General features: G+C 42.0%; 1 protein-coding gene and 1 long non-coding RNA gene across 2 annotated transcripts in view; one reads left to right on the top strand and one right to left on the bottom strand.

Moving 5' to 3' along the window:
- Window positions 1-27,173, bottom strand: part of mylka (myosin, light chain kinase a) — a 57,342-nt gene continuing 30,169 nt past the window's right edge. Inside the window, exons 19-36 of the mRNA XM_047371085.1 lie at window positions 18,629-18,745; window positions 16,692-16,751; window positions 10,606-10,653; window positions 9,951-10,078; window positions 9,709-9,865; window positions 8,890-9,080; window positions 8,705-8,816; window positions 7,209-7,247; window positions 7,030-7,114; window positions 6,751-6,954; window positions 4,825-5,042; window positions 4,512-4,635; window positions 4,278-4,430; window positions 4,005-4,128; window positions 3,809-3,899; window positions 3,136-3,264; window positions 2,703-2,815; window positions 1-1,777 (exon numbers count right to left, since the gene is read on the bottom strand). Of these exons, the coding sequence (XP_047227041.1) occupies window positions 1,649-1,777; window positions 2,703-2,815; window positions 3,136-3,264; window positions 3,809-3,899; window positions 4,005-4,128; window positions 4,278-4,430; window positions 4,512-4,635; window positions 4,825-5,042; window positions 6,751-6,954; window positions 7,030-7,114; window positions 7,209-7,247; window positions 8,705-8,816; window positions 8,890-9,080; window positions 9,709-9,865; window positions 9,951-10,078; window positions 10,606-10,653; window positions 16,692-16,751; window positions 18,629-18,745 (2,222 nt within the window). The 3' untranslated portion in view covers window positions 1-1,648. The remainder of the gene's footprint in view (window positions 1,778-2,702; window positions 2,816-3,135; window positions 3,265-3,808; window positions 3,900-4,004; window positions 4,129-4,277; window positions 4,431-4,511; window positions 4,636-4,824; window positions 5,043-6,750; window positions 6,955-7,029; window positions 7,115-7,208; window positions 7,248-8,704; window positions 8,817-8,889; window positions 9,081-9,708; window positions 9,866-9,950; window positions 10,079-10,605; window positions 10,654-16,691; window positions 16,752-18,628; window positions 18,746-27,173) is intronic.
- Window positions 3,155-4,818, top strand: LOC124871651. Its single transcript, XR_007039058.1, has 5 exons — window positions 3,155-3,296; window positions 3,514-3,577; window positions 4,023-4,183; window positions 4,298-4,467; window positions 4,585-4,818. It is a non-coding gene; the product is annotated as an uncharacterized LOC124871651 (long non-coding RNA).

Here is a 27,173-nt window from a genome sequence, read left to right as displayed (position 1 = left end):
TCTTGTGATAAAAATTTATTCGGCATCTGTGAGTAACTACAGTCGTAGTATTCTCATACAGGTCATCAATCTGGTATATTTTTATAAAAATTAAAGTAATTAAATCTACTTACATCTAATACAAAAACTAAACAAAGAGTGAGTCCACCTCTGCTTTAATAGGCGGAACATGAAGTGCTGCAACACCTTCTGGAAGAATCATCATATAATTAAAAATCTGTGCATTAAATAACAATAAAAAGACTCCAAACACACAAACAGGATGGTTGAAAACTGCAGAGGAAACACTCACACTCACATACACACACCTGTGAGTTAGCAGAAAAAACATCTTTGGTGTCTGATTGTAAAAGGAATCAGATTTTAGGAAAAGATTCAAACACAAACAGCTGGAATGTGACGTTTAACCAGAGTTTCTGCTGACACACTGAGAGACTTCAAAACGACCCAATAAAAACATTTAAACTGCAGCTATGTGACGGTTAGAGTCAGAAACTGGGGAACTAATGCTGAGGTTTAAGAGTTGCCTGATTCATCAACAGTTTTAAGACCACAGAAGAAGAAAACATCCCACAGTGCGACAGAGAAACTCTGATCGTGATGCATTAAGGATCACAGCAGGAGGCCAAACGTGATTATAGCTTCGAAACCTGCAGCTGAAACATGATGTGCAGATAAAGAGTGAAGCTGATTCTCCGATAACAACAGGAGCCGCTTAGTTACAGAAAATGAAGAATAAATGTGATCACTGCAGAGCCTCGTGTTCAGATTAGGCTCAGAGCCGCTTTAAGGCACAGAAGTGGTGAAGTTTCTCTGTCCTTCACTCAAACAAGGCAAACAGGACAGTTTAAAGTGTTGGAAACATGCTCTTCTTCATGCTTTGGAACATTGTTTCAGCGTCTTGTTTTCTAATCAAACAGGGACAAAGTGTGACATTATGGATTAAACATGTTAAAAGTTCAGTGACATCACAGAGGAGTTCATGGCCCTCTCTTGGTTTCAGGACACAGATCAGTTTGAGAGCGGACCTTCTGCAGCTTCCATAAACTGACCAATCATATGAAAGCAGGCTCCAGTACCAGGAGCATGCTGAGAGGTACCTCCAGACTCCACGGGACAAAGATATTTGATGAGTTGTGAATCTTGTAAAACCCAGAGCTGTTACAGTTAATGAAGGTTAATCTACAGGAAGTGTCTGTGTGGTTATCTGGAGGAATCTGATCAGTCCACTGATATGACCTCAGAGGACATAGGATGGTGGGCGGAGCACCAGGTGGGCGGAGCACCTGGTGCCCCGCCCACCTGGTGTTGGAAAACCTTAAACGGCGCCACATTTAGAAGGAAAATGAATTTGTGAGATGAGGATGTGGGTTTTGCTCAGTCTTGTTTGGTGTCATTTATTAGATTAAAGTTTGAAGAAATAAGTCATAATGACAATTTATTTCTTTATTTAACAAACAGGGGCCTCAGTTTTGCTGAGGAATCGGTTTGAGGTCAAGCTGCAGCTCTGCACATGCTCAGATTCAGGTGTAAGAAACTCCGCCCACATGTACCTCCAGCCCCTTAGGATTACTGTGGGTAAATTTTCTCCTGTTCAGGTCTGACAGGCAGAGGAGCAGCAGGCCTCCTGAACCTCCAACAGGAAACATCATTCCTCCTCCTCCTCCTCTTCCTCCTCTTCAGCCATCACCTCCACCAGGAGCTCTGCTGTACACGTTGCCTCTCCAAGACTGTTGACGGCCTTCACTGTGTACTTGGCATCATCATCACCTGAAACCTGCAGGTTTCCACAAACAAAGGAATAACATTAATTCATTTAAAATTAATAACATGTTCAGAAACGCTTAGATTGGCTTGAAAAAAATATTCAGACTCCTTAAACATTTTTACATTTTGTGCCATGTTACAACCACATATTTTAATGTATTTTAGTGGGATTTTATGTGATTCACCAACACAAAATCGAATAAATGTAAAACAGAAGGAAAACAATAATTTCTGTTGTTTAAAGCTGGGCTAGGTTTTAAAACAGAAAGCCTTCAGAGCAGGACAAGTGCAAACCTACCTAGACATGGTCGTCTGCTTAAACTGACTGGAAACATTAATCAGAGAAGCTCCCAAGAGGCTCTATGTGACTCTGGAGGAGCTGCAAAGACTTACAGCTCATGTGGGAGAATTTGTTGAAATTCATCAGCAAAGATGTGGAAGCAGCTGCTCAGCATGAATGAGTCTAAAAGGTTTTGGCCTACTTGTAATTTCAGTGTCTGATAGAAAACCAACACTACACATAATCACGAATGCACAGTAAAACAAGGTGGTGGCAGCATTATGCTGCGGAGGAATTTTTATCAGCAGAAACAAGAAAGCTGGTCAGAGTCACAAATACACACACCACTTTGTGTTGGTTTATTACCTAAAATGCTACTGAAATACACTGAAGGTTTTGGCTGTAAGGTGAACAAAATGTAAAACAGTTCAAGGGTTGTGAATACTTTAGCAAGGAACTGTAGTTTCAGTCTTTATAACCTAGTGTTGATTTTATAAATGAGGAACATCTTTAAAAATGCAACTCTTAAATTAGTTTGATGGTGTATTAAATAAACAGCGGAATAGAAACCAGGATCCCACACAGCTTCATGCTGCTTTAACGTTTCCAGCTACTTTAAACTAAACAAGCTGTGCAGCATCAGCTGAACTCTGACCTCTGAAATGACCAGACTGCAGTTTCCTTCTTCATCGTAGTCGATCTGGAAGTGTCGGGTCTCTTTGATTGGCTGGTCGTCTTTATACCAAACCACCTCAGGGTCAGGGTATCCTGCAGCAGAAAAACATCTTTGGACTATTTGTAGTTTAAATCTAGTTTTATTTGTAAAAAAATGACTCCATATGTTTCAGTTTGTTGGAAATGTTCAGCAGCTTCATGACTTAAAAGACAAAATTACCTTTACAGTAGATTTATGTTAATTTATGAAATCTTATCTGTTTTAATGTTTTCAGTTTTCACTCTAATTTAAAATCCTCCTGCAGGATAAAATCTAAGGTGTTGATGTGAAACAGGTCAGTCAGTGTAAAACTGGATGATTTAATATATAAGATTATTTCTGATCTGATCAATGTGGCATCGATCGGTTTTACCTTCTATCTTGCAGTCGAAGCGAGCGGCGCTGCCCTCCACCACCTCCACATCTTTGATGACCACACTGAAGCTGGGTTTAGACTCGGTCTTTTGTTCGTACTCCAAACACTCCAGGAACTGATTATCCTCTGAAAACAAACCAGCAGGTGGCTTAGAGACGGTTTGTCTTGTTTTATACTAGTTTCATTCTCAGGTAGTTTTCTGTTTGCCAACATTCAGCCATTTTGACCTTCTTACCTTCATATTTTCTTTATTGTATTCAGAACCCTTGAATCAGTCTAGAAGGGACTCAGCTGATCTGTTTTGTAACTTTAAGACCATTTCAAGTCTTCTTGAGTTGCTATGTAAAATATTTGTGTCTCATTTTTTTTCTGTAGTTGTTTCACAACGAGCCATAGCAGAATGCTGCTCAAGCTCAGCCTGGTTCTGGTTCTGCTAGAGGTTTGTTCCTGTTAAAAGTAAACACCTTCACCACATGCCTGCTCAGAATGAAGGATTCCTGGAAGTCAGTAACTCGATGTAATCAGCTGGGCTTCCTTAGATCCTTTTTACCAGCTAGCTTCATTTGATCAGCAGAATATGACCCTAGTGTTTGATAGTTAGGACTGAATCGGACTGAACGTTATTTGATCTGGATGTAAATACATGACTTGACTTGTTTGGGTTCGGTACCTTCGGTGGGCGAGCCCTTCTTGGCACTAACTCCAGCCATCATGGCCATGGAGGAGAGTCTGCCAATAGCTCGAACAGCGTGACCCGTTTTCTGTCGCAGAAGAAGAAATGTTCACAGTCCAAACATGATGGAAGACTGTTTTTGTAGAGCGTTGAGATGTTAAAGATGAATTATCCTCATGTTGTTGTTGTTTACCTGCCACTTCCTCCTCAGGATGTACTTCTTCATCCTCTCCTTGGACAGCTTGGTGGTCTTCATGGTATTGGTGTCCTGTTTCAGCCAGGGGTGTTCAAAACACTGAGGGCAGGTCAGCCGAGCCCTGAAGAGGGACATGTTACACTGTGAACAGAGTGATGTGTCTGCAGATACTTACTGTACGTCCAACATCTCCTCCAGTAATCATAGTCCCCAGATCATGTGGAGGGTTACAGTGAGAGGGATGTTTCTCAACATGTTCATCAGGATTACTTCATGTCTTTCTTCAGCAGGTTGGTGATGAAGTCTTTGGCGTTCTCAGAGATTTCATCAAAGGCCTCGTCCTCAAAGTCCCACGTTGCTGAGGTAACATTGGCCAGAGTCTCGTTGTCGTTGTCGCCCATGAATGGAGAGAGACCGCTCAGCCTGAGGGGATAAAACCAGAAGAAAGGCCTTAGCTAAGGTACCGCCAGCTGAGCCACATTTAACAGACAGTTGTGTCCTTACAGGATGTAACAGATGACTCCTATGCTCCACATGTCTGTGGGGTAACTGATGGCTTCATAATTTATCACTTCAGGAGCTACAAACTCTGGAGTCCCAAACAGAACCTTCAGAGTTCCAGCGTTTTCTGTTGGTGGACAAAAACAATATTCAAACCATCGCAGTTAGAAGAAGAAGAAACACAGCGGGAAGAACTGAGAAGCTCAGCATGAACATTTCCCCCGAAACTCCGTTCCAGTTAGAGATCCAGTTAAAATGAGTTAACTGGTTAGTTTCAGTTAGAGGGCTGGTGGTCTTAGTCTCAGAGTCTGGTTACCTAGCCGGCGGGCGAGGCCGAAGTCGATCAGTTTGATTTTGCTGCCGGTCTTGTTGACACACATGATGTTCTCAGGTTTGAGGTCGAGGTGGACGATCCCCTGTTTGTGGATGAAGTTGACGCCGTCGATGATCTGCAGCATGTATTTAATCACCTCCCTCTCTGTGAGCTCAAAGTCCTCGTCGATGATCCGCTCAAACAGCTCGCCGCCTGAGATCCTGCAGACAGCGAGGACGTTCACGACTCAGAGGATGATAAACACCCAGACTGACTCACGGATCCATTTTGTTACAACATGCCGTAAAACGTCATATTGGGAGTTTGTAAAAGACCAACACAAATTAGTGCAAAATTATAAAGTTTATTTTGTTTATTAAACTTTTATTAAACGAGGGAAAAGACCCAATGAGATCAGGACATCTTTCACCTGGTCAAGAAAGGCAGCAGCACATCATAGCAGACAACAATAACTAACATAAAACATGTAAAGTGTGAACAAGGTCAAATAAAGTGCTGGAGTTACTGTTACAGAAACAGTTTAAAACCTAAACAAGACTTAAATTTCTTTTTTTACAAATAAAAATCTGAAAATGTGGCATGAATTGGTATTAATCTGCCCCAAGTCAACACTTATTGAACCACATTTCACTGCAGTTGAAGCTGCAGGTCTTTGTGGGAATGTCTCTACCAGCTTTGCACAGAGACACTAAAATGTTTGCTAGTTCTTCTTTGTTCAACTCTTGCAACAGATTTTCAATTTGACTTAGTTGTAGACTTTGACTAGGCCATTATAACACATAAACAGGCTTTGATCTAAAACCTTCCATTTTAGTCGTCTCTGTATGTTTAGGGTTGTTGTTCTGCTTGAAGGTGAATCTTTAGCCTCAAACCTCGTTGCATCAACTCTGACAAACTTCTCTGTCCCAACTAAAGAAAAGCAGTCCCAGAGCATGATGCTGCCACCCCCGTGTTTCAACCTAAACATGGTAAATTCAAGATGATATGCAGGGTTAGTTCTGCTCCACACCTACTGTTTTGCATGTTGCAAATTTTGGTTTCCAGAAAACCTTCTTGCACATGTTTGTTGTGCCCCCTACAGGACACATAGCAAACTGCTATGGCATTTTTTAACAATGCCTTCATTTTTGCCCCTTTTCCATTAGGCTAACATTTGCATGATTAATAGTCCTGTTTAAAATCTTCCCACCTGATCTCTGGATCTCTGTTTCTACACTTCTTCTGGTTCACGGTTAATAAATAAACCTGCTAATTCTCAGAATTATCGCACTTTTTTAGATTAAACAGACATAAAGATCCTCCTTAACGTACTCGGGACCTTCTCCAGGTTAAAAACTAATTTTCATTCTCTGGTGAAACTTCAGGAATCAGGTTCCTGTTTGTTTGTTCCTTATTGTGACGTCTGCTGCTGTTTCCATAATGAAGCTGAAGATTCAAATGCAATCAGAGATAATCTGACTATAAACACATCTCTTCCTGTTTGTATTCCCAGTTTCGTCATGTCAGCACATGTTTGCTGCTTCCATTCTAATGTTTATTTATCAGAGTTAAAGTCTGAAGCTAAATGCTGAGTTGCTCCTCTTTGACATGAAGGAGATTTTCTGAGGAAATCAGCTGGAAGCAGTAATGACTAAAGAAGAGAATATATTTCAGGGAGCGATGAGGTTGAATGTTGGTTTATTGCTCTAAAATTAGCTTACAGGAAATGTTTGCTCCCAAATTCCTCTCATAGCTGAGCAGGAAATTGTTTTCCGGTGTTTTCTACAGTAAAACATGTTGTTTGTGTTTGCAGATGAAGCAGCTCAGAGATCAGATCTTTAATATTCTCCTGCAGACTGACATTCCTCTCTCTAAGGTGTGGGTCTGTGGGGTAGAACCTAACTCTAACCCTGCAAAGGAAGCACCTACATCTCCAGGACCATGACGATGTCCGACTTGCCCTCAAAGGCGTCCACACACTGAACCAGTTTGGGGTGATGGAGGCTGTTCATGATGTTGATCTCCTGTCGGACGTTCTCTTTCTCTTTGGCAGAGTACGCTTTGATAAACTTTCCAGCCCAAACCTTCTTGGTGGCTTTCTCCACCAGCTTGAAGACCTGACCGAACTTCCCCCTGAGACAGAAACAACACGTTTTATTCTGCGCTCACTGACCTCTGGGTGGTAGGTGAGAGTGGGCGGAGCCTTACGTTCCCAGTCGCTCCTCCACGTCGTACATCTCCTTCACCTTCACTTCGGCTCTGATGGTCACGTCTCTGTACTCTGGCTCTTTTTCTGAGTGTGAAAACACAGAGAGGAAACATATGGACCTGACTCTCATGGCTGATAAACATCTAAGGTTAGTTTGTTTGCAGACAGAGGCTCATACCTTCATCCTCCTCCTCTGCCTCAGCATCATCCTGGTTCTCTGTTAGAGGAATCAAACAGCAGCAGTGTTAGTCCAGTCAGTGGTTTTAGTTCAGCCTGTCCTGCTGGAGCCCAGTTAGTCAGAAAAAGTTCTGGTTTAGTAGCAGATGGGTTCAGATTCAGGTTTGATTCCATTAGTAAAAACCACAGTCCTGTTTTCAGGACAGCTCCTGTCTTCAGGATCAGATCAGAGATTTCTGAACAGCTTCACTGCCGTCTTTCCTGAAGGAAACTCTCCTCTCAGAGGTTAGAAAAGTTGTGTCTCCCCAAATAATTACTTTCAAAACAATAATGGCTGACGAGCTTCATTTAGTGATCCTGGTGATGGCCAGCAAATGCTACAACTGTAAATTATTCATCTCGCCTCCGTACTCTTCTTGCCTGAAATGATTTCTGAGTCACGTTTATGCTTTTAAATCCTACCTGGTTGTGTCATCACTACATCTCTCCCTCGACCCATCAAGCCGACCTTCTCCTATACACGTCAGCTGATGCCAGGCTGTGATTACCTTGCTTGGCCAATCAGAGGCATAATAGAGGCGGGCTGAATTCTCCCCCCTCGCTGCTTTGGTCCTTTCATGAACCACATGGAGACAACAAAAAGGTGCCTGATCCCACCTTGAGGTGTTTGGTGAAAGGATCTATTCAGGCCTGCTGTCCACCATCATGTACAGATTCATCGCTATGCAGATAATCAGTCATACCTGCTGATAAATGCAGACAAACGGCTACAAAAGGTCCTTGTCATTAGTCATTAGTCCACAACATCACATTATTTGTGATGATTATTAGGTTACTCTGATTGTTGATGGGTTTTGACAGAGGCTCCTAAATATTCCAGCTGTCAATTAAAAAGTTCCTATTAAATTAAACAAGTTATTTGAGGAATAATTTAAGCAGAAAATAATTAAGCTGAGAACCCAGGTCAACACATCCACCAGAACCTTTCCCAGCAGCAGACGTGGACTTTGGAGTAACATTAAAACCTTTAATAACCCAGGAGATGTTAAAGGGGGAAACTGGGGGAAATTTTATTTTAGCAGATCTCCCTGAAATTAAATGAAGATTTATCAGATTTTAAAACACAGACGGCAGGCGAAGAATCGTATCTGGAGAGTAAACCAGTTTAAAAACTAAAACCATGACACTGCTGACTGTTTATCTCCCCTATGAATAGACTACTGTAGTGCACTGATCTCAGGTATTGGTTGGAGCTTCTAACAGATGCTTCAGAAACCTACAGCTGGACAAACTGCCTCCTTCTGGATAAGTACGTCTCAGACCTGCTGACCTTTTTATTCCTGGTTGTTGAGATCCACAGATGGATTCTGCTAACTGTTCCACAATTGGTGAAAAACAGAAACTGGACCTTCTTTATCAGAATCCTTGAGGATCTTTATGGATCTCTGTCTACTGATCTCAGACCAACTACGTCTTTACTGGAGTTAGTTTTCTCACCGTCGTCCACTAGTCCGACTGTTACAGCTTCAGACTCGACGCTCGGCTCTCCAATGCCATAAATGTTCTGAGCTCGAACTCGAAACTTGTACTGTCGTTCTGGAAGAAGGTTCTGGAAACACAGACATCCTGTTAAACATCTGGACCTAACCTTTTTCTGACTGAGGTGGGAGATGTGAACACACCTGGATGTTGTAGGAGGTGCTGTTGCAGGACACCAGCTGTTGCCACTGCTGCCCCACCGAGTCCCAGATCTCCAGGTGGTAGGTCTGCACGGCGCTGCCTCCGTCGTAGGTCGGCCCGTACCACGACAGGGTCAGACTGGAGCGCCGGAGGTCTGAGGCTGCAGGGACCTTTGCTGGGGGGTCGGGTTTATCTGGGGAGGGAGGAGCAGATCAGACAGCAGTGATCATTCCAACCACAGATCTGAGCATCTGTTTGTCCTGCAGGGGGCGCTGCAGGGGACACAGCATTAAACCTGAAGATTTAACATGTTTGTTTTCTTGTGAATGTAATCATTTATTAAATAACATTTTCTTTAAGTGTTATTGCTGTGTTTTAATATTACTGGTGTAGTGAAGTCCTCCTCAGATTTCACCAAGAAGAACTGATTTTCTTCTCTTCCCGTAAAACCAAAGGTCTAGTCAAAGCAAGCTCAAAATACTTACATACAGTCCTTATATACATTCTGTTTAATTTAGAGAACTCAGAAAGCCTTGAAATAATCCATGATTAATCCTAACTTTAAATATGAATTAAGGTCAAAGCTTGAATGTGAACCTGTGTTTTATGTAAAGGTAAGTTATGTACATGTTTTAAATGGTTTAATGTGAAAACATCCTCATTTATGAAACAGTTATTTAGGTTAACAACACACATGACTTAATCTTGGTTTCACCTTTTGTTTCCCTCCTTCTTAGGTTAAAGTTAGACGTTAGAACTCAGAACCAGGCTGTAAATGTTTCCGCCTCTCAGAGGGTCCAGATGCAGTAGGTGTTTCTTACCAACGATGGTGAGGTTGAGGGCAGCCTGACGGAGGCCGTAACTGTTCCTCAGCTCGATGGTGTAGCAGCCGCAGTGCTCCTGCTGCCCGCTGCTGATGGTCAGTTTACTGCTGCTGTCTGAGCTCTCTATGGAGATGTCCGAGGAGTCCTCCTGGATCTGACCCACACAAACACACCCAGTCAGAAGGTTTTAGGTTGAATTAGACGACCAGCTGCTGAGAGTGTGTGTATGAGAGACTCACCGGCTTCCTGAACTTCAGCCAGGTGCAGGTGATGGGTGGAGCTCCAGAGAACTTGCAGAGGATCTCCACCTTTTCTCCTGCTAGGATCTTCATGTCCTCTGGGAACTGCAGGATCTGAGGAGGCAGAGCTGCACAGCAACAAGAACAACCAGTCATCAATGACTTCTACTGCTGAGTAAAAGGTGGAGATGCAGCAGTCAGGTTTTTTCTGGTTGATACAGATTTCTGAGAGAAAATGTGCTTCAGGTTCTTTAATGGATGCGTTTATAAATCAAAGTGGTGATTTGAAGTATTTGATCCTCCGTTTAACTGATCAGAGGCGATTATAGGAAAACTGTTTTCAGCCTCCGGCTGACTGATCAGCGCATCTTTAGTAAAAGGTTAATATTTCAGCTGCTGGACCGGATCCGTGGGTCTCAGGTATCTGCTACAATAAACAGATTACTATATCTGGTGTTATCTGAACATTATTGATCACTACTGATCATTTATTATCAGCTTTACAGTAACATTAAAAGGACTGTATCTTCTGAGACGGTGAAAGCAGAAAACCAGCAGATAAGATTATTGATGTTACTGAAACAAACGGTCCAGTTCCTGATCTAGTTCTGGTCAGTTCTGGTCATAAGACGGTGTGTGTTTAAGTGTGTGTCACCTTGTTTAGGAGGAGTCTTTGGAGTTGGCTTCTTTATTCTGGCTTCACCTGATGGAAACAAACACAGCAGTCAACCAGCTGGAGCTCATTTAAAGCTCTCCACACCACAGACCTCCAACACCTTCCAGAACCTCATGTTGTTCATCAACACTGCAGAGACCTCCTCTAGGAAACTTTCTTCATTAGCTCAGGAATTTGCTACTAAATCCACCTGATCTTCAAGTTCTCATAAATTCCCCAAATATAACTACTCATAAGTAGCAGTTTAAAGGATTTAAAAAACTTCTGGAGAACATTTAAGGTCCAGAAAAGCCCATAACAACCTGGAACCCCAATAGTCACCATGAAGTCTATTAAAACTTTACTTTGCTCTATAAAACTCCTCAGTAGCAGTTTAAACTCTTATAAAGTGCCTTAGAAAAATATGAACGCCCTTTAAAGCTTTTTAGATTATTTTCACAACCAGAAACATAAATGTTGGGATTTTATGACAGACCAACACAGAGAAGAGCATAACTGTGAAGTACAACAGAAAAGATACATAGTTATCAGAATTATTCACAAATAAAAATCTGAAAAGTGTGGCGTGCTTTTGTTTTCAGCTCCCCTGACTTAATACTTTGTAGAACCAGCTAACAATCCAGTTACAGCTGCAAAAAAGATCTGCATAAAATCCCCAAGCAGTCAAACTGGGCGGAGAGCTTCTGGTGGTGCAGTTTGTTTTCTGCTGCTTTGTTTTTGCTTGTATGTCTAAAAGTTTAACTCTGGTCTCCACCGACCAGAGCACCTTCATCCATCTGTTTGATGTATCCTTCATAAGGCTGTGAAAACCTCAGAGCAAGATTTCTCATAGAGTTGTTCTTCTCTGAAAGACTGTTATTCAGTATCTGCTCCTTCATTATGACCTCAGTATGTCTGTCAGAGATGGCAGATTGTCAGAATGGATTCAGATCTGCTCCACCGTGGTACTTTATTTTGTTTTCCGTTTTTTGTTTGGACCCGTTAAGTTTGCACCTATTTATTTTACTGTTTGTATCATAAATCAAGAAATGTTCTGCTCTTCATGCGAGAGTTTCTCTCTTGCTCGTTCCTTTGCAGGAATGACAGTCTTGGAACAAGGAGTTCGACTCCATCAGAGAGAAGCTGCAGAACGAGAATGTGAGACAGCAGAGGAGCGTCTCTGAGGACCATATAAGGACAACCTATTAATAGTTCCTCCTGATGCAGGAAGTAGCTCATGGAGTTTATTTATTCTCTAGATAAGTAAGAGACTACCATCTTATGATGTTGTAGATGAAGGTCTGTCTTCTTTCTTCATATCTGTTACTGATTTTCTATTTATTGCCTCAGAGAAGATCATCAACCATGTGGGTTCCCATGAGCTCCACAACCAGGAGAACATCTGGATTTCAAACAGAAGACATATTCCACTTCACACAGACTCGACAACTCAACTCTTGAACAAACCTGCTTGGCAGCTGGCGTAACGTTAATTAAATCCGACATGTGGCAGAAGGTAAGCAAACATCTTAATGTGGTAAACAGTATGTTTTGGCTGAAAGTCAAACGATAAGTAATTTATTGTTAAATTAAATATAACTAAAATAAAGTGGTCACTAATGATTGGTTCAGGAGAATAAACCCTGTGTGATCTCTTTCTGGACCAACAGAGCGCCACCATCAGTCTGGGAGGTAAAAACAAACAGATTCTTAATTTTTTATTAAGAAATAAACAATAAAAACTAAATATCACACATTATAATCTATGACCTTTAATAGGTTTAAGCTACATTAAACTGTGTGTACACTGCCCCCTGCTGCACGGAGGATTATTAACAAGAGAAAAATGACCTGGGGTCTCATTTATAAAACATTGTGTAGGATCTATACTGAGAGTCTATGAACGCTCAGGAGACAAAAATGCCTTAAAAGTCCAGATTCATAAAACCATGTGCATTCACACCAGCAAGCAGTTTCCCCCTAATAAATCACAGCTGCACCTCAACGTTGCTACATGGTTCTGCCTCAGGTTCTGCCCTCTACACCCACATTCAACCAGAAATGGTCCAAGCAAAGCACTAATCACATGGTTAACAATGGCAACCATGGAGCAAAGATCAAAAAGCACAATTTCACCGAGGCAAACATCGAGGTGTTAGTGAGTGAGGTGGAGAGTCAAAAAAATATCATGTTTGGTAGCAACAAATAATGTTGTGTCACCACGGTAAATGTCTACAGCACTCAGTGTTATTGCCTCACACCTGGTCACCATCTCTGTTAATCTGTGGCACACATCACCATGGCGACCATCGAGAGGAAGGTGAGAAAGATGAATGTTGGGCCGACTTTGATTTAAGTTGGTTTGTAGGCCTTTTTCACTAATGTGGAAGGTCCTTATGTGTAGCTATGGCTCAACAGCACAAGCGTAAATAATACTGCAGTTTTGAATGCGTCCGACGTTTCTTCTCAGCCACGTCTCTGAACATCACCTGGGTTTAATTGGACCGGTTTAGATTGAAGTGTGTCTGGGACGGCTGATAAGTACATGCTGTGAACCGTTGTTTCTGAAGCACCTGATCCGACACAGAAAATCCTTCAGAACCCTGAACCGCTCCAACCCAAAAGTCACTCAGAACATTCCAGTTTGTCTTTAAAATATTAGAAAAAACGAACAACTCTCAGAATAATCGACTCAGACTATTTCAGTGGAAAAAAAACAGTGGTACATTTAAGATCAATTTCTGAACAATTTCATTCTGGATTTTGGTTCCTCTGGAAAGTTCCCAATCAGAACCAGTCCCAGTCCAACTGGTACTGAGATGTTTAAAATGATTGTTACCTTCAGCAGATTGTTTCAGCAAACAGCTGCATGTAGAGTTGGTATGTTTGAGTAACAGATGAATTAAATGACTGATTTAAGAACCCTGCCTTTAAAGGTCCTCACAGCTTCAGGTCTTTCTAGGATCACATCTTCTAGAGGAGGAAACCTGGAGGGTCCATATTGGTCTCACTCAAACATGAAAACCTTCAGGCAGAAATCTGGGCTTCAGTTAAAGGTCACACTAACAATAAATTAAACTGAAACACAGATTAAAACAAACATTACAATGATGTGTCTTTCCTGCATACTTAAAGTTGCTTAAATAAACGATATATTGTTCTTTTCCAGAAACACTTTGGATATTTAAAGTGTGAGTTACTACTTGGACAGTAATTGGGTCACAGCATGATTTAAAGGTTTATGAGGATGGAAACGTCAGGAACTTTAGTCAAGTTTATCTCTACAGCATCTAAAAACAACCACAGGCAACCAGAGGAGTTTAAATGGTAAAATATTAACAACTAAAACAAGCAAAATGATCAATGAAAGCAGCTCAACAAGCACACTGATGTCCTGCCTAAAGTTTTACCAAACAGATCCTTCCTCATCTCCTCCATGTGTCAATAATACAAAGAATAAAGTCAGGAAGTCTTACAGTCATTCCTGGTTTTCCTTAAACTGTTCAGAAACTCTGGAACTAAACTGGTTTAAGGATTCTCCTGCTGGGAATGACAACTGGAATATGAAGATCAGCGCTGCCTGAGGTACAAAACAATGTTCCTTCTGTCTGAAATTTAAAATGGAAGAATGGAAAGATAAAAAAAATGACTGTGTGATCTAAGAGAAGCTTCGGTTCCATTACAGAGAAGGTTCATCAGCTCCGTTGAGCTTGGAGATGTTCAGAGACCTTCTGCAGCGTTGAAATAAGTGAAGAAGGCTTTCGTCCTGCATGATCTGCTTTGAAACCATCAGGTCAGGCCTGACAAACGTTCACAAGAAGCAGAACCTGAAAACGTTCCTTGGAAGCACCTTCTGGCTCTAGGCAGCCATCAATAACCCTCTGGGTATCCCAGGTCCATTTAAAGGTACAGTTATCCATTTGTTTACATGCAGCAGAGGTTCTGCTGGGACCCTGTTTATTCTGGCAGCATTCAGTCAGGGACAGGGAGACTACTCCAGGTTGGGAACAGAACCTCAGGGGTTATTCAAGTCAAACTTCTGACTTCCTGTTTTAAATGAAACACACCACTGCAACAAGGAAATACTGTATAATTTTAGAGAGTAAAGCAGCAATTTCTTTGGGATCTGTTGGAGAGGTGAAGCTTTCTTCATCTAAAGTTCTCCTGCAGTAGATCGGTTAGATGAATGCCAGCAGTGAGGCTCAGATGAGACATTCAGAAGATCACTGTAAGCATCCCTCAACACCTCAATCAGTCCAGAGGAAAATATCTACCGTTAATGTTCCTGCAGCTGAAACCACAAACAGTCCATCTGATCAGCAGAACTGAACCAGCTGCTGCAGAGACCAACCTTTCAAAAGGTCACCAACATCTGCCTCTTCTTCTGAGATCCAGCTGGTTGTGTGAGCTGAAGCAACAGAGAAGCACACGTGTTAAAAAACAGGAAATCTAAGTTTCAGTCTGAGACTCCCTTACTGTCAGTCTACCATTTAACTATTTGGACCCAAACTGGAAACCAGCAGCTCCAAGAAGATGAGCTTCTTAAAAGGAAAGCTGCTCCACTTTCAGGCTTTTCATCTGTGCTGCGATATAAAACGTGTGAGCGAGCAGGCAGAGTCAGAGAGCAGGCCTTAAATGGAAACGAGGGAGAGGAGCTCCCATCCTCCACCTTCACCCCCACCCCCCATCCTTCCTCTCCTCTGTCAGCTCACATCTAAGGGGAAAACTCTGCAAAGATCCAACAGACTGATGCAACAAGCTCAGACCTTCAGGGATGGGTCAGGAGAAAATATTAAGCAGAAAATATTTCATTGATCCACAGACTTATTAAAGTTCCAGTTAGTTAGTCTCCACTGACATTCAAACAGTTAATCTGTTTTTACTGAGAACAAACAGTTTCAGCAGGACGTTGTAAACAGGACAGCAGCCATAGCTCTGCCATAAAAGGACAGCAGAAGAAGAGTTCATTTCAGAAGAATGTAACGCAATCATTTTATAAACACTGCAGGGAACTCTAGAAAAACGTAGGATCACACCTATAATAAACTGATATAAATATTTGAGGAGGCAGAAGACGGTGACTGTTGGGTCTGTGTGGGATGGAGGAGGAGGTCACAGCACCAAGTCAGGTATGAATGAACATGAACCAGTTCATGTTGGAGATATGAATGCAGGTGAGCTCTGAACATGAATTTATTTAGTTGAACAAGTTCTTTTAAAGCTGAACTTGTTACACAAAAACGTCTCAGCTTCAAATCCTCTGTTGCTGTTCAGAAGAACGTTTTTTTTAAATTCCATCTTCTCAGGGTTTAGCTCCAAATGGACCAGATCATCAGATCAGATCATGCAGCAGGGGATCAGATCCAATTTATGTTCTGTACAGTAAGGTTTATGTATTGACTGCTTCTCTATGGAACAAAAGAAAAGGATGTTATGTTTTATCATCTGTTTATTCCTTCCAGCGGCAGCAGAGAAACTGAAACTGAGGAATGCATCCGTGCACAGATGAACATCAAGCAGAAGGATTTAGAGTCAGATCATAAAGATAAGAGCAGACTTTCCACTGAGGCTGCAGACAGAAAGCATCGTCTACAGTCATGAACAGCTTGTGTCACATGTTTCACTGTTGGTGTGAAACGGTGAGACTCCCTGAACTTTAAACAGGAGGAAATGAATCCATCAGTTTTAAACAGGAAGGTTCTAACATGAACACAGACCGTCCCATGTTCAGCTCTCAACAAGTCTTAAAACATCTGAAAATGTTCTTAGAAACCAACATTTAGGAAACACAGGGCTTTCTTCACCTGAAGCGACAGGATAAAGTGAAACTTTAGCCCTAAGAGCTGAGAGGTTCTAATATTCAGAGGACGACCACCGATTCCAATGATACACAGAGATGCTTTAAAATAGAAACCTCCCGCTCTGTGTGTGTGTGTGTGTGTGTGTGTGTGTGTGTGTGTGTGTGTGTGTGTGTGTGTGTGTGTGTGTGTGTGTGTGTGTGTGTGGGAACTAGTAATCCCAGTCTGCAGCTCCTTATTGGGACAAAAGGAAAGAGGCTGGTGCGGCTGCATATTTTGGAAACTCACTCTCCAAGGTCGGAGCTGCTTTCTTAGACTTCTTGTCTGTCGGAGAGTTTTCTGGTGGATCTGCAGGAAGACGACACACACAGAGGAGATATTTAACACGGAACAAACAGCTTCACTCAGGATCACAGTTTACATTCTACAGGGTTTTAGCTGGAAACCTCTCATGAGGCAATAGCAGCTGCAGAGCCTAAAATCAACAGTGTTGACACTGTTATTATAAGACGTGCGAGTCCACTCTGATGGTGCTAAACCTGAAGATTCAAATCTGAAGCATAGTTAATGTAGCACAACCCAGAAAAACTTGAACCACAAACTGCTGCTGTTAAATAGGCTCTAGGAATAAAGCTGACCATGACTCTTGCACTAACATTAACAATAGAAGAAGAAGATCAGCTGAGCGCCCAGATCAGCCTGAGTCTCTGTTTCAATCAGACCCTCTAATGGACCAGATCCAAAAGAACCTCCTCCATCAGAACACCTAAAACACTGCAGCACCACCAGTCTGTCGAGTGCAACCATTTATTTTCTTAGTTCCAGTGGTGCGTCGGAACATTTAACGTATTTTCTTGTGCAAAGAAGAAATTCATGTTTTTCTGTCTGAAGGAACAATGAAACCCCATCCTTCACTAACTCTGCCTGCTAATGTTGCTAGTTAGCTTTAACCAAATGTTGAAGGGCTGCAGAATGGTCTGGTTTGTTTGTTTCAACTTAACTGGACCAGCAGCAATAGTTGAGGGTCTGCTTCTTCTCAGCAGAGCTGCTAAAATATTAAAAACAATCAGATGAGGGTTTGTATTTGGTACCAATGTGCTGCAACAGCAGATCTGAACACTGGGATCATCAGCTGGTGATTATACTGATAACTGTGATGAACTTGTAAACTATTATCAGAACTCATTAATGTAACTCAGTCTATCCTCTCCTATAACCCATGTTGTTTTTGTAGTACAGCAAACACAATGGATGAGTTTTTATCTTTTATTCTTTAAATAAACCTCAGTAAAATGCAACATGTAAATAAGTGAAGCATTGAGACTTTAACAAGCTGCTGCAGCTGATTGGTTCAGGCTAACCTGACGACACATAAAGGTGCAGCATAGAAACATGGAAACAGGCAAAAAAATAATTAAAACACAAATGATGATGGTGATCAAACTGGAAAAATGGGATTTATGTCCAGAAAAGCTAAACCAGGGTCTAAAAGGAGACCAGACATCATGGTCCAACTCTTAAGGCAGAACCAGCTGATTTCCTGTCAGCAGTTCTGTTTCCAGTAACTGTTGGAGATCTCAGATAAATACTGTTTGCTTGTGTTCATTTGATGTAATTACAGGAAGCTCCAAACAGGCTGAGGTTCCTGAGGAATCCTGGGAATCAGGAGGAGCAGGGAGGAGACCTGAGGTGGTGTTTCAGACCAGCTCTCAGACCTTCAGCTGGTTCAGGATCTGCAGCTCCTGCAGCTCAGAGACTCAAACATCTAGATTCATTCTCCGTTTTAGTAAAATTCATCCTTAATGCAGACGAATCTTTCTTTTGGACTTAAAGTGAACCCTGGACAAAAACCAGCTCCTTTTTGGCCTTTTACTTTGAATCCTCATGTTTCCTCCCTCATATGTTCTCAGCTCCTCATCAGAGTTCTGAAGGAACATCAAGTGATTCCTACAGGAAAACGGGATTTTCAGAGTGAAAACTGAACGACAACAATCATTCTCTGGCAGCAGAGTCTGTTCAGCTGAATAAAAAGAACACCAGGTACAAAACTCCCACACATTGAACCCAAATCTAACCTTGGTGGAGGGATGAAGACCACCCCTAAAGGTCTACGTCGTCTCTGTGAACAATTCTCTTCAAACTGGGGGTGATCTGTTGAAAGCTAAGGGCTGCCTCAGGTCTTTAACATGTAATTAAAGGTGTGTGAGAAGAAGTGTTGTTCTTACCGTCGACTAGAACCATACAGAAACACTCTGCTCTGCCGGCTGAGTTCTCAGCTCTGCATTTATACTGGCCTTCGTCCTCCGGCAGAGCTTTGTCGATGGTCAGAGAGCAGAGGCCACCTGGAAAACACAACACAGCAAAGTTATCACCCAGGACACCTTCTAAGCAGGAGGAACAGCTAACCTTCTGGATTTACAGGCTAAAGCTCCTCATCCAGTCATTTCTCCAGTTTCCTACCTGTGACCCCAATGGGCCTGAAATATTTTATTTCTCCAGACTTTCTGAAGGTCTCTTTTGCATTAGACTTTGTTTTTTCCCTTCCTCTGACCTCTAACCAATGAACCATTCAGCAATAAAAGCTCCTAAAACCTAAACACAGCACTGAGCAGATGATCAACAGCAGGATGATACAGCTCACAGGTGACCCTCGTTCTGTTTCATTTATCATCCAGTTTGCCAGATTACTTAAGTCTTTTCAAGGAAACATCACAAACCTCGGTCATGTTCAAGTTTTCAAACCTGCCAACAGTGAAGGGATACATCTCCAGCAGGATTGGATTCTAGATCTTGGTTCAAGGAAGAACTACAGATTTAAAATTCATTAAACTACAATGTTTCTGTAAATCAGTGATCAATTATTCTTTTTTCAAACTGCAGAGTATGAGATATGGGGCATCGGTGGGCATACAAGCGCAGATAAACTGAAATGAATTCCCTCACATCCTCATTGCTCCAGATCATTTCATCTTGCGGTGAAAGGAAATCTGACTGGTTCTCTTACCGAATCAAACTTAAAGGGGGCATATCTTGCAAAATCCAATTTTTTAGCCTTTAACTACATTTTATTGTGTTCTTGGAGTCTGTAGGGTGACATTTTTCAGTCTGTTCAGTTTTCACTATCATCTATTATGTTTTTTGAATTGTAACGTCACAGTATTTGCTGCGAACAGCTAAATAAGGTCATGGACATCCAGCTGATCATTTTCGCATATCCGCCATTTTTATTATTCGCTTAGATTTTGTAGTCCAAGCTCAAATATGCTGAAGCTGCAGGTGGATAAGTCTAAATGTTTGGTTGTTGGGTGTATTAACCCACACAATTCATTCCACTGTCCCCCAGCATCAGAACCTCTTTGAAGTGCTTTTCTTTTTGTCTGCCTGAAAAGCTTCAAGGACCAGTGCCATCATCAACCTCCTCCAGCATCAAGAAGGATTTGCTGAAAGATTTCATCTGATTAAGGGGTCAGTTCCTTCTGTCTATGGAAACAATGGACACAGCAACAACGATAAGCTACAAATAACGCTAAAATGATTACAAACTTTATTTTAGACATGAATTTATTGTGTGTTGACATGACGTCCTGGTCATTATTCTGATAGTAGTAGCACCGTTCCTTCTGCTGATGTCAGCACTGTGTGCTGCTTTCAGCTCCTGGAGGACAGAACCTTACTGCGTGTTTTGAATATTATAATTACATAAACTGTATGGGCTGCACGGTGGCGCAGTTGGTAGCACTGTTGCCTTGCAGCAAGAAGGTCCTGGGTTTGATTCCCGGCCTGGGGTCTTTCTGCATGGAGTTTGCATGTTCTCCCCGCGCATGCGTGGGTTCTCACCGGGTACTCCGGCTTCCTCCCACAGTCCAAAGACATGCCTGTTAGGTTAATTGGTCTCTCTAAATTGACCTTAGGTGTATGAATGAGTGTGTGCATGGTTGTTTGTGTGTTTCCCTGCGATGGACTGGCGATCTGTCCAGGGTGTACCCTGCCTCTCGCCCATAGACTGCTGGAGATAGGCACCAGCTCCCCCGCGACCCACTATGGAATAAGTGGTAGAAAATGACTGACTGACTGAAACTGTATTGTTTTGCCGTTTTTGTCATGTTTCTGCACCGCTAGATAATTGTTATCAAATTACAAAAATGGCCGAATGGGTTAAAGTGCAGCGCTCTTTGACCTGTAGGGGGGCGGGGTGTGAAGTGCCTCATTAGCATTTAAAGAGACGGCACCAAAACAAGTTGCTGCAAGTCTGACGCTCCTCAGAACAAGTAAAAGAGGAGCCTGTGGAGCTACAAGAACAAGGAGTTCAGACCAAAGCATTGCAGTTCCACTTTATATAGACCACAACTGAATGATTTAAAGTGAAATGGAAGGATTTAAAAGCATAATACAGGGGTTGGACAATGAAACTGAAACACCTGGTTTTAGACCACAATAATTTATTAGTATGGTGTAGGGCCTCCTTTTGCGGCCAATACAGCATCAATTCATCTTGGGAATGACATATACAAGTCCTGCACAGTGGTCAGAGGGATTTTAAGCCATTCTTCTTGCAGGATAGTGGCCAGGTCACTACGTGATACTGGTGGAGGAAAACGTTTCCTGACTCGCTCCTCCAAAACACCCCAAAGTGGCTCAATAATATTTAGATCTGGTGACTGTGCAGGCCATGGGAGATGTTCAACTTCACTTTCATGTTCATCAAACCAATCTTTCACCAGTCTTGCTGTGTGTATTGGTGCATTGTCATCCTGATACACGGCACCGCCTTCAGGATACAATGTTGGAACCATTGGATGCACATGGTCCTCAAGAATGGTTCGGTAGTCCTTGGCAGTGACGCGCCCATCTAGCACAAGTATTGGGCCAAGGGAATGCCATGATATGGCAGCCCAAACCATCACTGATCCACCCCCATGCTTCACTCTGGGCATGCAACAGTCTGGGTGGTATGCTTCTTTGGGGCTTCTCCACACCGTAACTCTCTCGGATGTGAGGAAAACAGTAAAGGTGGACTCATCAGAGAACAATACATGTTTCACATTGTCCACAGCCCAAGATTTGCTCTCCTTGCACCATTGAAACCAACGTTTGGCATTGGCATGAGTGACCAAAGGTTTGGCTATAGCAGCCCGGCCGTGTATATTGACCCTGTGGAGCTCCCGACGGACAGTTCTGGTGGAAACAGGAGAGTTGAGGTGCATATTTAATTCTGCCGTGATTTGGGCAGCCGTGGTTTTATGTTTTTTGGATACAATCCAGGTTAGCACCCAAACATGTGAGAATGTGAGTGAGGAGAACATCTCAGGAGCTTGGCTCTGGTTACCGTTTCTGTAGAGATGCATGATGTTGACACACAGCTGCTTAGCAGAAACATCCAACTGATATGATTGGTCAGCTTCGGTTCCATGACGTCTTAGAGATGGCCCTCCTATTGAGTCTGACCATCCTCCAGACAGAAACTAACTAACCACTAAATCAGCAGCACAACTCAAACCTCAAAGGTTTCATGATGCAAACAAATGAACGCTTTAATTCCTCAGCATCTGCTAGTCATTAACACTGAGGGCAGTCCATGTTACAGAGTTAACACTATTTCAACAGAGGAGATACTGACAAACCAGGACTACTCGATCCAGTTGCTTTCAATTTACAATAAATTATAGAAACTGCTGGAGCGTTTAGCCCAATCTTAGAATTTATACAAGTTCAAATGATCAGTACTGAAACACCCAGTATGATATCTGAGATTTAAAAAAATGCTGAACTTGTTCACTCTCCTGGCATCCAACCGGTGAGACGGACTATCATTTAAACGGCGAAACAAGTTCAATAGCCTGAGGAGAGTTTTCTGAATCAGTGATGTCGCATGTTGTTTGTGAAGGAGAAGGTTCAGGATCAAGGAGAGGTAAAAAGGAAGAGATGTTAAACAACTTTTTCTGCTGATCCATCCTGGTCATAAGAGAAGTCAGCTTGTCTGCATTAAAATGGCTCAGGTTTATGAAAGCTATTCTTTGACTGTTGAGCTCAAAGGAGGAGAAGTAAAAGTTGGAAAACTCATCAGGTTGCTGGCTGTTGTATGACTGAGGCTGACAGAGTGATACGCCACAATAATCACACAAACACCCCATTATCACAAAACACAAGGTGATCTACTGAGATCATGGGCCATGTGAGCATTCAGATCATCCAGCTGGGGATGCAGAACCAAAGGGGTTTATCTGTGAGCTCTGTGTCACAACCCTCATGTAGGCCTGCTGTACAAATGCTTTCAGAGCTTTAGATAGAGTTTGTGTGTCATCCTTGACATGTCATCATCATTTTGTAATGTTGGTTTTCACCTCCCAGCCACCGTACTCCACCCTCCATAGGCACAACAAACACGTGGAAATCAACAAATAAAAAGAGGATCTGAGAGGATCTACAGAGAAATTAAGGCAGCAGACAGAGCACTTTATCATTATTAATGTTGACACCGAGTGAGTCATTTGGTCATTTTGTAAAACAGCTTTTATTCTGAAGTCTGCCCTCCTGTCTTTTAGGCTGTGAGAGCTCATGGTGAGACTGTTGTTATATGCCTTATATCGACATAAACTCTGATCATTTAACAAAGTTACAAATGTACTAAACCAATGATTGCTGACTCTAACAAAATGTTGCGTGTGTTAAAAGCCGTTTGTTTCTTCTCTGGTAACAGGACACTGCTCTGAGGTTTCGGTGCTTGGCTCGTATTTTCATTTAGCTGCTTTTCTGTTTTCTGTAAGGTAGCTGTCAGATTATTGGTCAGAGGGATTTAATCTGTTACTTGTTTTTTGCAAATGTTTTCATCAAGCTAATCACTGTTTTCATAATGAGAAGCCAAACAGCAGTTATGTTTGAATTGGTCTGATTGAAAGTCACTGATGAAGTCATTGGAAGCCATAAAGTTAGCTGCTTTGACTCTGCTGTTTGAAGGATCATTAGAGTCTGAGTCATGGTTCATCATTACATTATAAGGATAAACATTTATAATATTATAATATATATATCGCATACCATGACAAGTCCCAAATATATTATATTAATTTTAGATTATATTCCCCAGTCCATCTACATCCAAACATAATCAGAATCAGACACACAGACTAAAATCCAGATGTGTCACACCTGGATTCACCTCAGAGCCAAAACTGTATATTCAGGATGTAGAAATTAGGGGTGGTGAATAAAATCTGTCAGTCCAATGCGATATGGAGAGGAACTATTCTGGATTGATTTACAAATGTCAAACTTCGATTATCTTAATCTTAGTTGATGACCTAATTTTCTGTTGTGCAAGAAACTTGTGCAGTAAAGTGAAGATGAGTTTCCTGGATCAGTTTAGGCCCATGGCAAACGTGGAGCCTATTTCCTCCCCACCACACTCTCTGCCGGTGGCTGGTGTCTCTGCCCGCTGGTGTATTGGAGGTTCTCGCTGTCCGGTGTTGGGGGCTTGGTGTGTGCCAGCTCAGTCCTGGTGGCTGCTTGCCAGGGCCTCGGATCCAGGGGGTGGCAGGTCTGTGGCTCCTCAAACTCGCTATTGCATATTTTTATGGAGAAACCTTACATACACAAGTGTGCTCACAATTACACCCGCAATTGTTCAGGTTTGAACAGATACACAAATGTTCTATATTGAGCCACAGTTACCACTAATTATATCTTGCATTCATTAATACCGTGCACTTTTTGGTAACAATGTTGTTGTTATATATGTTTCTGCAGATGTAGAAGCAGTCTTCTAGGGTGGTATTTATATCCTCTCATCCTATCTCTCCTCTATTGCTTTCTTCCTCCCCCTTTTTCCTTTTTGACCGAGCTTGCTCTCTTTATTGCTTCTTTTTTCAACTTTTCGTTTCCGTCTTCGTGTCCATAACAACTGAAATAATCCCAAAGCAGTTTCTAATAAAGTTGATTTTATATATATCAAATGGAGCATTATAGTGTCAGCCGTAATGCTCCACTTGTGAAAGTAAATCTCTCCAACTCTGAGCGCTACTCTGCCGGACAGGACATGGTAAAAAAAACAAAAACAAAGCCTAGAATGAAATATTTAGAAATCAAATATGAGATATTACACTGTCCCACCTGGAGGCAGAAGAAGAACAGCTAGTATAATACCTGTCAGGTATGACTACATTGTCTACATAATCGTCTACCGAAGAACCCTTGAGCAAGTGAGGCCAAAGTTCCCCCATCACTCAAAAAAGGCAAAGCAAATTAAAAGTTCATAGCAACTTTTACTGTGAAAGGGTTACAGATGTCGGCAGTCATTGAGAACCGTGAAGCTCTATGGATACAACTTCTCATCTCTGCTGCTACAGCGATCCACACACTCTACATTGACGCTAAAAGAACGTTGCGAGTCGAGGCATCATAAAGTAAAATAGGCAGGACATCCCTAACATTTGATGCATAAACAGCCACCCCCACTAAATCCTATGTTACTGTGATTGTACATGTGCTGATGGGTGGAAGTTGGTGTGTTCTGTGCGCCGAATGACAGCAGGATGAGATTTAAAAGAATGTAACAGAGAAATGGCGTGTCTCTTAGAGGGGTTCGTTTCATCTACTGATGCTGAGAGATCTAGGACTAAATAATATCAAATGTTTATGTTACCTTGGAATCTGCAAAAATCAATCAGCATCAAGTATTCTTTTGTTTGATTGTATCTCTTCATTTTTTGGAACTTAGAGTGGATGCTGTATGAAGACGATTTAATAATCAATTTATAATTGATTAAATCGAACCATGGATGTCAGGCCACGGAGCTGTGTGCTTGTTTGTCTTGCTGTGTGAGTGTTGTTCCTCCTTTCCTTCACCAGGGTGTGACGGGTAGGTGCAGCCGCACAGCTACACCGCATCAAGAGCATCACTGAGGATCTTCTTAAGCAGCTGAGACCTTGGAGGAGGCATTGGATTGTTGACTCTGCCGAGTGGTAATCAGACTAAGAACCTCTGCTTTGTGCTAACCTGCCGTTGCTAACCCCAGCTCTGTTCCTCCCTGAAGGTTGCTGACACAAAGACCCTGCTCTGGATAAATCCTCCATGGTTCTGGCTTACCTTGCTGGTTGTCAGCAAACCCGCCTCCTGGAGAACCCGCTGTGTTTCAGTCTCCTGCCCAATGGTAAATACTTCAGTGAATTTACCTCAGTCCAATGACCCCTCTGGATCCACAAGATCAGATTGCAAGATCGCTCCTTGCTTCACCTGCCCTGCCTGTCCACCCTCCAACGCTATTCACCATCTGGAGGAAATCGCTCGCACAGCACACTTGCTGGTCAGCCTCAGTCTCTGTGGCTTGTTCACTTCTCCCCAGAACCAACACACTCATCTACAAGTAACCCTGTAACTCTGACATTTAACATCAAGAACCACCTGCCTGATAGTAACCGCTCTCTTTCCTCTAGTGAACTGATCCCTGATGCCCGCTGGCTTCCTGACACTGCCCAAAAACACAATTTCAATAAACTTGTTTAAACCTTTCCTGTCTCTCTGGTGTGCTGCTCTAGAGTCTCCTGGTTCAGAACCCAACATGACAATGAAGTCCTCAAACATTCCCACCCAGCTTATACTTATACACATAAGAGTATAATCTGTCGTAGATGACTAGAAACTGTTCCTTGTAACCATGTCTAATTTAATGCATAGCAGCACAGTCAGTGTTGGAGTATATTTAACTTGTGGCATAAGTCTAGAATGTTTAGTTGTTCTGATGCGGTTTGTTCTGGAGCTGCTGATATCAACTCACTGCTGCAAATAACATCAACACATCAGAGCATGTTGGAGGCTGATGTGCTACGAGCTGAAACCGGACAGTGCTGAAGGCTAAAATAACATACTGAGGGATTACTGTGTACACACACACACACACACACACACACACACAGGGAGTCCTAGGTGTTCATAAACACACACGTTCAAGCAGATCTAACAGCAGAAGTCTACGGTAGCTGACTGCAGTGTTTCTATGCATGTGAGACATTCTGCCTGTTTTTTTCTATGTCAAGGTTATTGGTTGTTTCTATCTCTGCTGACTGGTACAACAACCCGATTCAGTCCAAGTGCAAATATAGAATCAACTCAATTTATGAGAATCCAGTGCAATCATAAAGTCACATTTAGATCCAGTTCCATACAGTGCAATTCATTCATAGTTATAATAAAGTAAAATCAGTCGATCATTAAAAGCCAACTGTTAAAATTTGTCTATCTATTCAATTGCATCCAATCCTTTTATTTGCAGCAACACCTCCTCAGAAAGCATGTGGTGACAGTGGAAATTACTGTTGCAGCCGATGTGATTTAGCTTTGTCTTTAAGGTACCTGGAGTCATCTGATGAATATTTGTGTCAACTAAAAACACTCTTAGACCCCAGATTCATAAACATTAATGTTTGTCACCACTCAGTCTATATTTAAATTTAAAGCAACCCTTGCTTGCTACAATAGGTTGATAACTTTTGTTTTGATTTGGCTAATTTGTTTTTGGCATTTTTAGGTTTTCTTCCTTTCTACATAAAAACATGCAGTAATAATCTGAAGTCAGCTGAGTAAAGCAGTAGTTCCATCTTCTTTCTGTGCCTCTATTGATTTGGTGCTGGCGACATTTCAGGAGGCTCTTCATGTTTGTAATGTTTTTCTCCAGTTGGTTTTATCTACTTTCACTGATCCAGAAGGAATGTGCTTAACTTCCTTCCCCAATGAGAGAATATTTAGACAAAGAAATTTGACATTTTATTCCATCAGTT

Source organism: Girardinichthys multiradiatus, chromosome 7 (genome assembly GCF_021462225.1).
Source record: "Girardinichthys multiradiatus isolate DD_20200921_A chromosome 7, DD_fGirMul_XY1, whole genome shotgun sequence".
In the NCBI taxonomy this organism is placed as follows: domain Eukaryota; kingdom Metazoa; phylum Chordata; class Actinopteri; order Cyprinodontiformes; family Goodeidae; genus Girardinichthys; species Girardinichthys multiradiatus.
The sequence above is the reverse complement of the archived record's forward strand: the minus strand, read 5'-3'. Positions and strand labels throughout refer to the sequence as shown.